At 37.0% G+C, this 18,463-nt stretch overlaps 1 protein-coding gene across 2 annotated transcripts; it reads right to left on the bottom strand.

The window, feature by feature from the left end:
• Window positions 1–766: 766 nt before the first annotated feature.
• Window positions 767–18,122, bottom strand: dapk2b (death-associated protein kinase 2b). Of its 2 annotated transcripts, XM_060886680.1 has the most exons (12): window positions 18,021–18,122; window positions 17,229–17,394; window positions 9,817–10,038; window positions 8,850–8,988; window positions 7,459–7,588; window positions 7,257–7,305; window positions 7,139–7,165; window positions 6,678–6,830; window positions 5,929–5,974; window positions 3,057–3,146; window positions 2,878–2,937; window positions 767–2,604 (listed from the first exon to the last, which is right to left on the bottom strand). In XM_060886680.1, the coding sequence occupies exons 2-12, from the start codon at window positions 17,303–17,305 to the stop codon at window positions 2,491–2,493; spliced, it is 1,107 nt and encodes a 368-aa protein (XP_060742663.1). In that variant the 5' UTR covers window positions 17,306–17,394; window positions 18,021–18,122; the 3' UTR covers window positions 767–2,490. The 2 variants fall into 2 exon arrangements, with proteins under 2 accessions (XP_060742663.1, XP_060742662.1); XM_060886679.1 differs by lacking the exons at window positions 767–2,604; window positions 2,878–2,937; window positions 3,057–3,146 and adding an exon at window positions 3,155–4,971.
• Between the last annotated feature and the right edge of the window lie 341 nt (window positions 18,123–18,463).

Genomic DNA, 18,463 nt, shown 5'->3' on the forward strand with positions numbered 1-18,463 from the left:
TGCCTAAAGTGACAAATGTGGCAAAAAGAGAGCAACCCTTGTACCACTGCAGCAGTAACAGATATCCTAACAGTGATCCACCCAGCATTTGAACTTTATCCTGTTCTATCCTGTTAGAATTGCCTGCATTCGAGGTATGATGAATCAGCTTCTGCCAGCCGCTACTGCCTCTCCTCTAATTTCACTCTGTGTTTGTGCAAGATCCTCAGAGACATGGCTTTGGAGCACAAGACTGTTAGAATAACTCTGACAAAATGTTAACTAAATGTCATTTAACCTTGAGAGCTACAGAAGGTTAGTGGGTGATCATTAGGTCTCCTCCCACCATAAAGCATGTAGTAGCTAATGATAAATGCCCAAATGGGTAACTCAGTAGGGTTGAAGAGATCAGTGTTCAAGCTATACAACACACACACACACACACACACACACAGTATGCTTGCTGTTAAAAGGTTAGAAATGATCTGCTATCAGTTACGTACAGTAAGTGCTAAGAGGGCTTGGAATACTTATAATTATATTCTTATAGCCCACTGCAGCTGGACAAGCTGCACTTTTATCTTGGTCTAGGAGTAATTTCTAAAACTAGTTTCTTTGCTTACTTAAAGAACCGGTTGAACTGGCCACAGCTGTGTACATGTTGTCCAAGGTGCTATGCTAAGCTGAATAGGCTATGCATCCTGTCAGCAACCCTCTCCAAGGTACTCTGTATTAGTATATAGCACATACATGCTAATTAAAATATGGAAGAGTGCAATACACATAGTTTGGCAGAATGATTTATTTCATTATTCACAAGGAATGACACTGAAGGATATTACTCACAGCTCAGTGTTTGCTCAGTGTGGGTCACTGTTATTTCATAACCTTTCAGCTGAATTTGAAGGAACATGTCACTGTTAGCAAGTCATGCACTGTTACAGGTATTAAGAAGCACTTTAAATAGTTCAGTATGTCTTTTACACTACTGTGATTGAACCTAAAACAAATGATTGAAATAGGAAATACACTTAATGCTAAATCTGCCCTTTTCCACATTAACTCACAGGCAGTACATGGTTTAGGTCTTTCGCTGTCTTTGATTACTTTTGGCTTAAATAAGCCCAGACGACACTTTCCTATTCAGAACGTCCAACTGTCTGATCAACGAAGCAAACCTCAGCCAAAAGAAAAGAATCTCTGACAATGTAAACAAAGTAGTAGCATCCCATATTATTAATCACAGTCTACATAATGTATTATTTTATTTCCCCCCCTTTAGAGTGACAAATAAGAAATGTAATAAATATATTAAACATTTATTGGTCTCTTTATACAAAATATGGGCATTTATACTGGGAAAGAATCCTAGACTAGAACAGGACAGAAAGTTTATTATAAAATTGAAGTAAACCTAGAAATACATCAAAGCAACCCCACTAGGATTTTAAACCCGATTACTCTAAAAGAACTTAAATATATTAGAGGCATGGCCATATGAGTTCATAATGTAATGGTCTTTAAAATACAATCAGTAACACTTGACAAATACAGTGTATAAATACACAGTGCCAGTTCCAAATCAGATTTTCAAGTCCAGAGAGATACTGTAGGGAACGTTCTCTTTCTTTATATAATTACACTTTAAAAATTACACTTCCTCTCTGAAAATACCAAACAGTACATCATACCCAGAACAGAACTGCATTTAAGCAACAAGTGTTTGCACAGCATATGCAATATGCCTTACATGAAAACAACAGGTATTACAACAAAGATGTCACCTGAGCAGTGTTGCAGAACTAGTAAAGGTAGCACACTCATTTTCAGTGCAACTAAATGACTAAAAGCAGAATATAAATACGCAAGTCTATAAGTGTGGCCATTTTTCCTCAAATTGTGTTCTGAGGTAGCATGTTATTCCCTGCTTACAAAAATATGGATAACAATAATGTATAAGACATTTAAAATATATGCATTACATTTGTGTACAAATTTGCTATTGGAAATGTTAAATAGCTTAACAAGATTAACCGGACGACAACTGTGGCTTAAAGCAGCATGGCAGCACACATGCAAAATATCATGGCACATATTAATACATCAGGATCATGTAAAGCAGTAGACTAGAAGGTTATAGCACTTAAAAAGGAAGAATGTCAGAGAACTGAAGACCCTTTAAGAACTTTTCATGTTAACATTGCACTCATAGGCTTTATAAGCTTATGTAAAAATCAAATCTACCCTCTTAAGTTCATGAATTAATTGCACAGCTTTAAAACCACACTATTTTTATCACAGTATTGGCACACATTGAATCGTTCAACATTACTTTATGTTTTTTAAGGTGTCCAAGGTTTACACTAACCATGGCTCAGTCTCTATTTCTTTAAGGGGAGGACATCTGTAAAAGACACTTCCTGGACTCTTTCACATCAGTGTGAAGCTGTGTCTAGTGTCTTTTTGCCTACTGCAGATGTGTTGTTCTGTGCTGAAGGAACCTGTGGAGCTTCAAGAGGTGCTGCTCCTCTTCCTGGTCCTGGATCTCCTTTGTAATACTTCCTCTTCCTGGTCGCTCTCACAGTCCCTTGCAAAAAGGGTATCTTGGACCTTTTTTGGATCTTCCTGTTCATCCCAACACAGACACACATAAGCTAAAATATGGTTCTGAATATTGTTTTAACACTTATGGTAACAGGGACAAGTTTTGAAGAACATCTTTAAACAAAAATACCATGAATCTGGAAACCTAACACCAACATTTACTGTAAACAGGGTACACCACACCTTGACCTGACTAAGGCAAAATGTCAGGGTAATTCTCATGCCTTTGATGACATTATATTGCCCCCATCAACAAAGGGAGGGTGAAAGGTTTTGTTAAAAGAGGCCACTTACTTGTGGTTTCTTCATCAAACGTGTCAAATGGTTACACAGGGCTACAATCCTGAAGGAGAACTGTCAGAGAGAATACCAATGAGCTATATGTGACTACAAAGGTCTCTACAACATGTGATGTGTTATAAACCCATGACCAATTTAACACTGTTGTACAGAGCAGGATTTAGAGTAAATACCTTCCACCTGCGGCGAGCATACTGTCTTCTAAAGTTCTCAATGTTGACCACAGACTGTCTGCGTACCAGAACTTGTCTAGAGTCCTTAGGCTGAAGGAAAAAACATAAATGACAGAAACAGCTCATGAAATTATATACAAAATGGTTAATGCTTTATATCATGAAGAACTGAGATTAACATTTAATAATAGTGTCAGCATAATAAAAAAGAATATAGTAAAAAATAAAACAATAAAAGTCTGAATTAAACCTGATAGAACTTTTTTCTAATTCTTTATTTGATGTATTAATATAAATAAATACATAAAATATATTAAAATATTTTGTGTTAAATTATACAATAAAATGATGCTTAGAAAATGCATGTGCTATCTGAAAAGGAAATTTGGTATACTTTCCAGGTGTTGAAAGTATACATATACAAATACCCACATTACCTTTAAAGTAGAAAAAATGACATTTGGATAATAAATTCGGATGAAGCAAAAAGATCACTACTAAACTGTGATCACTACTGAACTCAAGATAGTCAAGTAATAATGCAGACATCTCCTGGGATTAGAAAAGCAGATAGGGATCTGTGTTATAAAATTAATAGTGTGTGATTACTCTCCATCTTAATTATCTTATAAATTAAATTATTAAAAAAATAATAATAATCCTTAACTTTTTTCCTCTTGACCCATTTGAGCCACTTAACACTTTACTATGTTGGCAGAAATAAATAAATTACATAAATATTTGACAACATTATAAGTACTAAATCTAATTTGAAATACCTTCAAATTATGCCCTACATTAGTGTTTCTCAAGAAATTATAACAATTTACTTCATTCATCTGACCCATATATCAATATGCCTGAGTCAAACACTCAGTATTAGGCTAATATTGTCCTGAAATTCTAAATAACTACTGGACTACATTTTATACATTTTTGTTTACAGCATTACATTAAAAAACACTTTTCCATACAAGTTGTACCTTCATTTAGTTTTAAATGTCTAAAGTCTATATTAAGGTCAATGGATATCGTATCAGAAATAAAAGTATAGGTAAGTAAATCCCTAACATTTCTAACAGAAATATTGCACAACAATTATTAGATGTAATTTAGATCTAAATATGTTCAAAAGAATGTACTATTGTCTTTAAAAAAAAACATACTATATGTGCAAAGGAAAGGTTATGCATTGACCAGTACATTATTTACGTTATTATGATGAATTGGAAAAAATGGCATAAGAAAATACGGAAATTGCATCAGGAAAATGTATTTAAAAGAATGACTCTGTGGTGTCTGTATGGCTGCTGCAGTGAGATTCTTCTCCACAGCTATTGCTCAATATCTCCTTCAAAGCCTCATTCACTTGGTTGTTGAGGTCAGGAGTGGAGCAACGTTCTCCATACTCCACCTCTCCATTTAAAGAACTCATCAGATCCTGAAGCCATTGCAGCTCTGTGTTTAGCTCCTCACTAAGAGAGCTTAGCTTAGCCTGTCTTTCCATGTAGCGGGCACTGATGATGTCCAGACTGGCTTCTGTAGTCTTTATGTCCTCCTGAAGATCCTTCCTTTGAGCCTCTGCCTTACGGAACTCATAACGGAGCTGCGAGAGGCCCTTTCCAACACTTGAGCTCTCGTCTCTGTACCAGGCCTCTTTTTCATTATAGATGGAAAGAAGAGCTTCAACATCCTCCTGAAGAGACTCTCGCTTCTGGGCCACTTCCTCTAGGTTGTTATCTATGAGGGAGATGTCCTCCATCACCCGAGAAAAGCGCTCAAAGTTTATGTAGGTGTTGTTGGGTGGAATGCTGCAGTGGGAGTGGATGGTATACTCCTTCAGGTGTTTGGTCTTCAGCTGACATGGTCCACTTTGCCTCTGAACTAAGCTGGTATCTTCCACATGTTCATGGTTCTTTAGAAATAGGAACCAAAGGGAGACTAAATGAGGGTGGGTCCTGTGCAGCTTTTTGGTCATTCACATCAACCATTCACAATTTGGGGTGTAGGGCTAGATGCATGATCAGAGAAGTTAGTGCCATGTGGTTACACAGATAAAGACTGTAAGTTCTGTTAGTGTGGTTTTCTTGACCAAACTCTTCTATGATGAAAAATGTGCATGCAGGCAGTAGGTAGAAGGAGGTGGTTGAGTAAGAGGAAGTCTCAAGCAAGACTTCTTAGCAGTCATCAGAGAGTTACATTTTGTCTGTGTGACACAGAACTGCATACTTTCACAAAATCCCATATGGCTGCCAACCAACCAAAGACCTCTTCCTGCAGGCGACTGGAAAACTTGCCAGATTTACTCATCTCTAAGTGCTTCACAAGAAAAGTTTACCTAACTTTCAAAGACATGGTTTTAAAACTTTTTTCAATCTTGTAAATATTTTGTTCTGAAAAGTACATTGTGCTATGGTTACAATACGGTATATTTTCCCACTTAATATCTGCACACTGTCCAAATACATAAAAGTTTGAATACGCAATCAATCTGCACTCTTTTAAATTCTGAAGCCTTGTCCTGGCTTCTTTTAGGGCCTGTGATTTCCTCTCACCTCCTAAAACATGCTGGTAAATCATATAAAATATGACATACACAATGATCAAGAATGGTCCTAATTGACGTATATGATAAAGTTATTTTTTTATGGTACTTTATTGTGTATTTAGTTATTTTTGCAGTCTAGTCCATGTTTGTAGTCTTTAGAGTGTTGTTCTGCTTCTGTCATGCATCATTCCAAAATCAATCATATCACAGTTCCTAATAGCAGTAGCCACACCTAGCTTCATAATACCTAGTAGGTGCACTAAGATAAAACCACACAAACACAGAAATACATGCTGTCACATGCACAGTCATCCAGATATTTACCTTAATCCAGGGGTGGTTGAGAGCTCCTTCTATTGTGAGCCTTTTTCTGTTGATCAGTGACAAAAAATACAGATTAAAAATAATAATAAAAATAATAAATGTTGTACTAGAGTAGGAAGGTAATGTCTGTACAGCTAGTGAAGCCTACTCATGTTTGAACATATTTTCTGCAGGCAATATTTCAAGCCAAATCAAGCCACCAAATTATTGTTTGATGATGCAATGTGAACATGCTTCAGCCTGTTCTCGGCATGTGGACATGTGAAGATGAACACTCACTCTCTCTCTCACTCATTTTCTACCGCTTATCCGAACTACCTCGGGTCACGGGGAGCCTCAGGCGTCATCGGGCATCAAGGCAGGATACACCTTGGACGGAGTGCCAACCCATCACAGGGCACACGCACACTCTCATTCACTCACACAATCACACACTACGGACAATTTTCCAGAGATGCCAATCAACCTACCATGCATGTCTTTCGACCGGGGGAGGAAACCGGAGTACCCAGAGGAAACTCCCGAGGCACAGGGAGAACATGCAAACTCCACACACACAAGGCGGAGGCGGGAATTGAACCCCCAACCCTGGAGGTGTGAGGCGAACGTGCTAACCACTAAGCCACCGTGCCCCCCCTGAAGATGAACAAACTGCGAAAATAACACTGCTGGCAACAGAAAGTTGTAATACTCATTCATGGAGGTATTGATTAGTTATCTTTTTGTTCTGACTTCCTTTGACCTCTCACCTTGTGTCCTTAGTCAAAAGCTGTCTAATGAAGCTCTTAGCAAGCTTGCTAGTGCTGCTGAAGAATTCCTCATCAAATTCGTAGCTCACAGCGGAAATGTTTGCCAGTGTCTCCTGTTTAGACTCGCCCAGAAACGGGGAAGCACCACTTATTCTAAAGGAGTGAAAGAAATGTTTTGATGTAAGAAGAAACACTGAACTCTCCTTTCTGCACATACAATTTCAATTACATAACAAAGGATTATATTTTTGTCATTTTTGTGCTTGGAAGTTCAGTGCTGCATGTGCTAAATATAGCAGATTACGTTTTCTATATATTATCTAGAATCAAGATTAATTCCGTTAATTCATACAAAACTGAATTAATGTTAATTCAGTGAGTGGTAACAATAATTTGGGTCTGTTACACCAGCCCACATAAATAAAGCCTGAAATTAAGAATCCACAATCCAAAACACTTACAGGATGTATGTGATGACACCAATACTCCTGTAAAAAAAAAAAAGAGGTGATTAAACGATAAAACCAGAGATGCCCGTTTTATTCAAACACAAAGTACTACCAATTATCGAGAACATACCACATGTCTGCTGGTAATCCCAGAGGTTCATAGTTGACTATCTCTGGAGCTGAAAATAGGCCATAAAATATTTCAAATAACAAACATTGCAATGCAATATGGCCAGAATGGTAGTGAACTTCAGCTGTTGTTGAAACAACAGTCTAGCTACTCTATTTAAATGAAGATGATTCACTTGAAATGTTTAGAAAGTATTACTTACCCACAAATTCTGGTGTCCCAAATATATCTTTGAATTCAACCCCATCTTCAATTTTATGTGCCAAGCCAAAGTCAATAATTTTGATCCGTGGTAGTGGGACATTTTTATCTAACAGCATAATGTTCTCGGGCTGAAATACAAAGAAACATATCAAAATATAAAAATATGACAAAATAAAACAATTGGCATATTGTTTTTGCTGTATACAAAGACATTTGGGTTTGAGATCAAAAGACGAATATGACACAATTATCAAGTAATATTCAACATTGGACCATGTTTCCTGTTCCCTAGGTGTGTTCTGTTAGATTGTCCATCTAATTTATAAGCTCTGAATGTCTGCTCTTAGATTGAGCCCTGAGTTTCACCAACTGCATTTGGATATACCAACATGAAGACCGAGGGCTGACTATGGGAGAAAAGAAAGCTGCCAATTCAACAATTTATAATATACTTAAAAAGGAAAAACTACTGGTATTCCTTTTCCAATACATTTGGAGGGAACTGTATCTAATTATTGTAATGACTTGCAATGTGAACTATCATTTTCATAGTGCTTCATAGACTAGAAGTGAGGAGAGTTTAGAAAAACAGGATGTAAGTTCTGTTGTTTGATGATCTAAAGTTTGATGGCAATCATCATGCGTGCCTGATAACATGACAAATGTTTGAGCTTAGATCAGATTCCACAATGCAATCATAAGAGGTGCAAATAATAAACTCTGGAGATGACTGGGCAATAATTACTACAGCAGCCATCTGTGTCTAAGGACATTTAAGTTGAGTAATACAACATGAGTGACATATCCTGAGGAATACCTCAGGATAGAGAATGGTACTCCAACTGAAGTTTAGAATTATTAAGTTAAAAGTGCAATAAACCTTTAAAAAACAGAGTGTGTAAGAGTATAGCAGTATAACATTTTGCATTTGAAATGATCTCACGATATTTTTCACAAGACCCAAACACAGGTGTAGGTCCCCTTTACAGGTGTTGCTATGCAACAGTGTTAAACAGGACAGACCCTCTATATAGGCCAAGACAGAAATGATTTGCTACCATGGCAACAATTCCATTTCCTATTTCTTCCATCTCCTCATAAGTGTGCATAATACAGTATAACACACATAGACTGTTTTATAAGCATTATACTGTAGCTTAAATAGGATATAAGTACTGCCCCAGCCTTCTTTAGAAGTACAAAAAAGTTACTGGAGCCCACAGGTTGTTTAAGTATGAAAACAGAGGCCGAAAGGCAGAGAATATTACAGAAAGAAATACATATGTACATAAGCTATTATAGTAGTGTCCCTAAAGCACATAATGCAAGTAAGATCTAGTTGTTTCTTAAAGATATAGATTGAAATAAACGTTATGACAAAGCAGATACCTTTAAATCAAAATGTGCTATTTTTTTGGAGTGAAGGTAGTGGACCCCATCAAGAATCTGTTTCAGAAACCCAGTGGCCTCCTCCTCACTCAGGGATTCCTTTTGGGCCAGGAAGTCAAACAGCTCTCCTCCAGATACCCTTACAGATGCACACACACACACACACACACACACACACAATAAGATAAGTGTTCTGCAGCTACAGTAGTACACAAACCCTACAGTATAACACAAAACACATTTGCATTTCACCTATGTTTAATATTTTGCTGATAAGCTATAACAAGAAGATGTCGATCTATTTAAACAAAATGTAGTGTGAAAATAATCTCAAATTTGGAGATTAAAAAATGTACTTCCTCTGTCACCATGCTGCAAATCTAACATTAACCACAAATCTTATCAGAACTATCAATGCATATGCTCATGTCACTTTCTCAAAAATGGCTTTCTCTGCACAGCAAATGAACACTGTTTTTGCTCTCTGTGGACTCCACATAGATGCTTTCAGTTCATAGATCTGAGCAGCTGACCGGCTCTTGACAGTTTCTGACATTCCCACACAGCACTGATTGAATTCAATCCACAATTAGTCCTAATTGGATGGTCATTCATTCATGCACACATTAGAGCATTAGACTGACATTCTGTTCAGATGTGCCTGTGTGTTATTAAAAAAACACACAACACAGACATTGGGAACATGGGAACATTGGAGAACAAGGACATACTGTGTTTTCACAGATTCAGACAGGCACATACATCTCATATACACTCACATGCATCTCTTTACTAACTAAACACTGTCTAAAATCAGTCATAACAATTTTAACATACAGTGGTACTAACATACAGTACAATGAGCTGTCTGTCATAATTTGTCCAGTCAGTGCTAGAACTCAACACACACTCATTTCAGTTTCACTCCATATATAACACATAGGCTTTTTGTGTAAAGGCCACTTACAGTTCCAGCATAAGCACCACGTCTGTGCGGTTCTCGTATACATCGTGCAGTGAGATAATGTTGGGGTGTTGGAGATGCTGTAGAATGTTCACTTCTCTTTCGATTTCTTCTCGCCGCACTCCTCTTCTGCTCACTCTGCTTTGGCGCTTCTTTATAAACTTCGCTGCATACTCTAGACCTGTACTCTTCTCCTTACATCTCTTCACTATAGCAAACTGCCCGCTGAAATACAAAACAAAAGTTTGTTACAAATGAACCTAACATTTAAGACTGTATCTTTAATAACATCTAGAGATGATTGATGTTCATTACACTATATTACACTATAATGCCTGTGTTAAAATGTATCGCCCATTCTCACGACCAAAATGGGAAACAAAACATCTCCCACAGAGTGAGAATTTTGAGAGGAAACTCTTCATATGGTCAGCATTACACAGGAGTTATGGAGTAGGCAGAAGGCACACACAGGAGAAAAATCCTTTCCTCCTACTCACTTTAGAATAGTGTCGAGCATTCTGCGCTTGCTTCCTCCTGCATTCTTACAACACAGCTTCCTTGTATTCAACATAACTGTCTAGGGCAGATGAGGTCATCAAATTCCAACTAAACAACTTAAGTTTAAACAAACACATTTTGTGAGGAAGCATATTAATTTTAAACACCAATCTTGCTTGATACATATTGTACAGTAATAACTTCTCAAGAAGCTTTTCCTGTTCATATGTAATCACATACATTGTGCAATTAAAAAAGCCTCCTAGTTCAGCAAAGAATAATGCACTAATGAATATGCTTAATTTTCCACAACACACGTCAGCCCAGAAATAATAATTATAATAATAAATAATTAACCATAAACACTAAGAGCAATGTCTTCCTGTGTCAGATTTAATCCCAGAATTTTTGTCAGACTGCATCAGAACAACACTGCATGTGGAATGTATGAATGCATCAGAGCTGACTAAGTAGTCCCATGTTTGATTTTGAAGTGCACTCATACTCCTCTTGTCCTATCACTCTATCAGGATGCACTACTAAAGCAGAGGCCCATCAGTGCACACTCCAGATGGTCAGCTTTAGAATGCAGATAGTGTGGAGGTGGGGAGCCAGGAGAAAGAACTGACTGAGACACAGGGAGCAAGTCAGAAGGTGCCACCAGTCTAAAATATGCTAAATAAATATTCTCTCTTTCACTGTCATCCCGAATAAGGCCAGAGACTATAGACTGTGCCACACCTTAAAGATACCATAGGACTTTTCTGTAGGATGCTTGTGACATGACGTTCATTTCTTTTTTTTAAACTTTTCCAATCAAAATAAACGTCCATGTCTATGTTGTGCAAAATACCGTGTCTGCCTTCCAAACACACTTTAACCAGACACAGTGGAGTAACACGAGGGAACAATAATATAAAGATGATTTTTATTCAGTTATTTCCTTTGTTTCACACTGGGCCCATGCAGAAAGGAGTGTAATGGGGGGCGAGTTCATTTTAACCCATTTTCTGTCTGACTATAGTCTCATCCCTACAAAAAAGTGCAAGCTATTAGGAGTGCTAAATGCAAGAAAAACCTTTGCAAAAGCAAAGATTTATTCCATATAATCTAAACCTAATAAAAAACAGATTAAAATGTGTGGGGCTTTTTAATGTCATTGCACTATAACAGAAGTAAGGCTGTCACTTTAAATGTTTTGTTACAAGAGAATCTTCAAGACAGAGGAAACTGCAGTTTGTGGTTTCTCAACTATGTGACCATAAGCATTGTTGCATTTCTGCAGTTGTTCACCATGAATCCAGGAACGCCGACCTATTAGTTCCTCAGGAGCTCTTGGTTGCACAACTCCACTCGACTACAAACTGTAGTAGGAAGGACATTATCTACCTTTACATTATATACTGTCCAGTGTCACCCAAATGAGGATGGGTTCCCTTCTGCGTCTGGTTCCTTCCTCATATCATCTCATAGAGTTTTTCTTTACCACCATCGCCTCAGGCTTGCTCATTAGAGATAAATGTTGGAGATAAATAGTAACTTAATTTTAAACTTAAATACTGTTATTCTGTGTTTCTATACTTCTGTAAAGCTGCTTTGAAAGGATGTATAGTGTTAAAAGCTCTATACAAATTAATTGAATTGAATTGAATTAAGAAAAACATCTTAGAAGGTTAAAATATCATGAATATACAGCGTGACCCAAAAGTCTCCATACAGAATGGAAACCAACCTTGCAACCGCTTCCCAATTGTGCCATGAAAATGATTTCAGTGCATTTCAGTGATTTCAGTGCATTCTTCTTTTGACAATGGTATTCTTAAAAGCTATCTGAAAAAATAAAACAAAAACCATAATCACGCTTGACTGTTTATAACTGCTAAAAAAGTGATAACAGGAACTATCAAGTTTCTGATTTTGTACCATTTTAAACATTATTAAGAGATTAAAAAATTAGCAAAATTGTTTAACAGACTACAAAATTAAACCGCTGAAAAATTGCTGTGGTATACCCACTCTGTTGTTGATTATATTCCTACAACAGTACACTCCATTGTATTTGATTCCTTATGTCAATTATTAAATCCCTGTGAATGAACACTTAAACTTTCAGATCAGAGAAATGGCAATTCTGAGGTCTCCACATAAATATAAAAAATATAGGTGAGGCGGTTCCTATTCCATATACTCTAGAGAGATAACACCACCACAATACACACACACACTTTGTTGCGTTCAGGGAAATGCTTCCGCTCCTTAAAGGCAAACACAGAGAAAATGAGGAGAAGCTTCTTCCCGCAGGCCATTCGGAGTTTAAATCAGGAAACACCCAGGATCTAGTACTGGACCTCTCCCTCCATCTTCACTTTTTTTCTGCACAAACTTTTTTGCACTATGACGCTTTAACTCTGGACTGTCACTTTAACTCTGGACTTGCACAGTGCCACTTTATACCACACCATACTGCACATGGACACTTTAAGGACAATCACAAAATCATTTTAATTTGTACTGCCAATACAATGTATTTATGTATATAAATATATTTTCACATATATTTTATACTTTTTATTATCTACCTCCTTTTGGTTTTATTTTTATCCTTAATTCCATTCCTTTTTATGCTTGAATACCGGACAGTGCATGTCGTACTCTGTATGTATGTGTATGTGACAAATTTGATTTGATTTGATTTGATTTCACACACACACACACACACACTGTACAAGTAAAGCAAAACATGGTGGGCAGAAATGTAAATCTTAGGGCTGGCTTTCTTTAATACTGTCTTGGGAAAACAAAAACTTTGGGGTTTAAGTCACTGACAATCTGTTCTATCGATCTGTTCTATCTAGAGCACAACTACCCAGAGACAGTGTCAAACATTTTGCTGGCTGTCCTGGCTTACTGCAGCAAAACGGAGTGGCTGAATTTGTGCGAAATGGCCCCTTGTAACAAAATATAATCTAAAAAAGAATAAAGTGTTTGTAACGAGAGCAATAAAAAAATCACGAGGCTTTTCTAAGAAATGCCTCAAAGGTCAGGAAGTCAGCAACACACCCTCAAAATCCTCAGAGTTTAGATCACCCAATTCCAGCTTAGAACTCCTACATGACACTAACGTCAACACCTCCACACTTCCATGAAAACACCGAAACTGACAGAAGTATTTTGTTGGAGATAATGTTCAGAAGAGAGACTGGTGAAAGAGTCTTTCAATAGAAAGCATGCCAGGTGACTTTGCTCTGAAATTGCCTGCAGCTCTCAGTAAAAAAAAAAAAAAAAAACACCTGCAAGTCTCACTGGACTATCCACTCCCAACAGCTGCTGGTTTTTAACTGTGTCAAGGCCATGTGCTTGAGTGAACGGTGTCATGCTAATATTTACATACAGTATTTATCTTTAACCCCACAGCTGGGGGAACCTACAGTATGGCAGTAAATATTTGTTAAAATGAACTGAGGTATTCACCAAAACTGTTGAGGGAGTGTGAAAAGGATTTAAAATTAAAAAAAAAAAGTAAAAGTGAAGCTACATTGGGGTGCAAAACTAAACCTTGTGAAAATGCTTTTAACTATAAAATTGACAACAGCTTGAAAGAAAAAATAACCTGTGACATATTTACATCCGTTTCATAGTTTTTTTAGTATTTGGCACATCCTTTTTTGCCTTGGCTAAAGTGTGCACTCGAGATGGTGAAAGTTTGTGCAAAACCTTACAATCCATTTTAGATAATATCTAACAGTGTCATCTGGACACATACTTTAATAGAAGAGATTAGATGTAAAGAAAATCTGATATTTTGTACAAAGCAGTTAACATGGTCAATATCACAAATTTGGTTATGTTTACATACAGTAGGACCTAGAAAGAGCGCACAATATTGAACATTACTTTCTTTGTTTGGAATATTTCAATAATCGAATAATAGATTTTGAATGTGGTATCAGACGTCTGGACCCCACTGTATTGTATATAACAACAACGGGAAATATGTTTATGACCTGCACAAAACTCTACATGAATGAGGACAACAGTTAGCTTCCTCATATGCAATTATGAAGCAAAAATAACAAAGTGCTGTTATGTCAAGATGCGAAATTCATGCTCAGAAAAACACTTTACTTTGGCTGTCATCTCCATTGAAACACTAATCTTTTCAGCAGGGGTCAAAAAATCCCACGCAGCTCATTATCCCTCCCAAGCAAATGTACTTCACTTCACTCAGCGCTTTCTGCAGCTGCATCATACACTATCCATTCTGTCTCAACTTCATCTCAGTACAGCTTGATGCTTTTACACACAAGATTATCAATTTATAGACCCAATAATCACTTGAAACAGTATACCCTAACATATAAGAGAAAAGGATATGTACTAGTCTACTAAGTAATAACACTGTTACATAAAATGAACACAAACTTTTCGCAAACTACACAAACGATATACTCATTCTCTGGAACAGTCATATACAGCAACAACATCTTTGCTCCTTTCACAAATAAACTTTGAACATACACACACATGCACAGACAGACAGACAAACAGACAGACACACACACACATTGGAAATGTAATATAGCAACAACAGAGCTTGATAATGCAAGAACATTTGGGACAGAAATATGACAGAAATATGACTCATAAAAAGTCTGACATTCTTTTTAAATTTATGCAAAACCAGAACTTTATGCTGCTGCTAAATGTATTTATGCTCATACATTCATGCATGTCAACTTTTCCTCTCACTTCCTCCTACAGCTTAACCACAAGGTGACATGAGTTGCATTTTTTTTTTTTTTCGTTTTTCTTTCAGGAATATACATTACACATATATACAGTATTATACATTCAGAGATGCTTTTCTGCTCATCATGGTTATATAGAATGACTATTTGAGTTACAGATGATTTCCTGTTTGACAGACCAGTCTGTCTGTCCTCTGACCGCTCTCATCAGCAATGTGTTTCTGTCTGCAAACCTGATGATTTTTTACACCAACAATAGAGAATGTTGAGAGATTAACAGTTTCTGAAATACTCAAACCAGCCTGTCTGGTACCAACAACCATGTCATGCTCACAGTCTACTGAAATCATTTTTCTGACCTGTATTTTCATGATCGTATACATTGCATTGCTGCCTATTGATCAGATAACTGCATGTAAAAGCATGTGTCCAGGTGTTCCTGTTAAAAGTAGCCTGTAAATATAAGGTTGCTCATACAAAAAAGACTGATAGTATGCCCATATGAAAGCTGTGACATTTCCTCTTAGCCAATGTAGCATTTTGTGGAAGCAAAATTAGTCTCAAAGATGGTTGTTAATCAACAGAGTGCAGCCCACCACAGTAGAATAAAGCCCACCACTTTATTTAAAGACCTGTGTACATCCACCTATCAACATCATGGAAGAGGTGTATAAGGTCTCACTTTTCACCACAATGCACAGCTAAATGATTCATGACATGACATGTTCAGTAACCAATGCCCACGTGGAACACAATGAAAACCTGTCTAGGTCTAACTATTTCACATGTCTAGTATTTTCTATGCTGTAATTATTGCACTTTTGTGTTTCCCTGACACAGTTCTGCTACAAGAAACGCAGATCACAGATCGCAAACTTTCACAGATCGCAAAGAGTTGTGTGAAACCACATGCATGCTGTTTCCTCTTTCATGTTAGGTGATGAGTGTCTGTTCAGTATAAAAGTCCCACTACACTTGACCATAACAGGTCGGAATTTTATAGCATGCTTAAACTTCATACACTGCGGAACATTATTCTCCATCTGTGGTATAAAAATCATTCCACAGAGTGATGATTACTAACACAGCCCACTTAAAAATTAATCATGCCTACTACCCTAACAAACAAATGAAAAACCCAAAACTGTTGCCTTTCCAATGGGTGCTGATTTGAAAAACTATTTATTAAACTGCAGATGCTTATTCAAAATCAGAGGTTCTGTTCTACCTTGGCTAAGTTGCTGTAAATCTCCCTCTCTCTACGCCAGTGGCAGGGTGTGCCAGATAAATTAAAATGGAAATTGAAAGACAGAGCATTGAGTCAGCTAGATGGTATCTCTCTTTTATATATTCACAACAATAACACATCTACCTGTTAGCCAGAGGGCATGGCTACTCAGCTTACTTTTTCCCAACAATAATTTACTCCAGTTGCTCCCATGTGCAAAGCTTAGAGTATTTTGATTATTACATTGTTTAATGATTCGGATTTTAGTTGGTCCTAGTCCTAAAGCAGGCTTAAAGGCAATTCATATTTCAGCCATCTTTTCACAGCCTCTTCATTCAGGTGCCAGGGAAAAAAATATGTTTCAGCTGGGCGTATAGCCACACCTTTCCTGAAAGCTAACAAGCAATTCAATGCTATAACCCCACTTCCTTTCAGGACAGATTTACAACTACATCATGAAAAGATGCTATGATTATGTTTTCACAGACGATATCCATAATTTGAGTGATGAGAGCTGGTCTTGCCTGTTGGATCGGCTTTTTGTAGGAGTGTTCTTTACAAAAGTGAACAAAAAGAATATTGGTGAGCAGAAGTGAAAAAGGAAATCAAACATGTCTAATAAGCTGGGGGGTCACAGTGGCTGCTCAGGTTGCAATAGCTGTAAAAAGAGTTGAAATAAAACTATACTACACTCATTCAAATACAAATTTAATGTCTAAAAACATTTCTATGTGCTGTAATCTATGACTATGACTGCATCCCTCTGCAGATGTTCCCTTTTCCAGCCTCAGAAAACATCTGTTGGCCAGGTCCTTTAAACACACTCTTGAGGACCATAAAGCATAACACATACAATACGATGAATGGTCTTAACAGTCAACCTTACCCTTCAGGTGAGATAATGCAATTTTGGGGCAATATTTTATCCTATTACTCACCTTCCAAGCTCCTCTCCAATTTCATAAAAATCCTCCACTTTCTGTTGCTTGAACACAGCCATGCTCAGTGTCCTCATTGATGACGAATAAATCTTCAGAAAATTTGAGCAGATAAACAGGACTTCAGCTCCGGTCAGTTCCTTGTGTTAGAATAAGACCAGAGAATCTGTAAAATAAAAAAAAAACATCTGTGTTTGTCTGCATTTCTGAAACATGCAATAAGCACATATAGCATACCCGTATAATAAGCACACGTTCCAGCATGTTACTTGCATTCCATCACAAGAGAGATGGAGAACCTCTCATATCATGTTGCTTGTTACTGGAAATCTCATTGCTTCTACATGCTTTAGGTTTACATTAAATGTTTAAGTAAAGTAAAGCACACAAAACTAGATGTGTGAGGACCAGGGCTGAAAGAATCTGTACACTATGAGACTCATAAATTAATATGATTCTTGAAGCTATTTAGACAAGTACAATCAGCAATGTGATGATGATGATGATGATGATGATGATGATGATGATGATGAAGAACAGTTCTGTGTACCAGGTCTGGGTATAAAGATGACAACGTGCAGATAATGTAGTAAGTGTTTACTTTTTAGCCAGTTACCACTCAGGAGATGTGGCACAAACAGAAGAAGTCTACAGTTTTGATTCTCTTCAATACCAGTATATAATAATTATAATAACAATGTCATGTCCTTCCTCTGTCAGAAAAGCAAGTTCAAAAGCACACAAACTTATACTTAGACGTCTCCCTAAGTTGTTAAGAGAGTTTTTTCTTACCTTTATTCGTCTGTGAACTGTTTTGGTGTAGTATACTAAGCGCAGTTTGACTCCTCTCCGCACCGCTCGCGCTTCTTGACAGAATAACTTGAGTGCAAGAGCGTGTATGATTGCAAGGCTCGCACTGCGCATGCGTAGGCTGTAAATAGCGAGTTCTATTCTGTACCATAATACCGAGGTCAGTTCACTTTGACAAGACCCTAGCGTTAATATCTGCATCACATTATAGTGTGCTATTTATACAGAGAGTAACACTAGAATTTTGAGGTAGCTAACATTTTTTGATCTAAGAAATCTAAAAGTATGTGGTAGATGAAAAAAATAAGTCAAATTAATTTCAATTTAAAAGTCAATTTTCTACAAATTAGTAAATTATGTATAATATTTTTGTTGACTGTTTGGCTACTTAAACAGTAACAGTATCAAGACCTTTCCAATAATCT

This window comes from Tachysurus vachellii, chromosome 14 (assembly GCF_030014155.1).
Source record: "Tachysurus vachellii isolate PV-2020 chromosome 14, HZAU_Pvac_v1, whole genome shotgun sequence".
Classification (NCBI taxonomy): Eukaryota; Metazoa; Chordata; class Actinopteri; order Siluriformes; family Bagridae; genus Tachysurus; species Tachysurus vachellii.

Excerpts from the sequence above, each read along its gene's own strand:
- dapk2b (XM_060886679.1), bottom strand. The coding sequence starts at position 17,305 with ATGAGGACACTGAGCATGGCTGTGTTCAAGCAACAGAAAGTGGAGGAT. Across the intron at positions 7,306-7,458 it reads TGGGACACCAGAATTTGTGG|CTCCAGAGATAGTCAACTAT; the intron begins GTAAGTAATACT and ends GCCTATTTTCAG. Across the intron at positions 5,975-6,677 it reads CTTTTGACTAAGGACACAAG|AAAAAGGCTCACAATAGAAG; the intron begins GTGAGAGGTCAA and ends ACTGATCAACAG.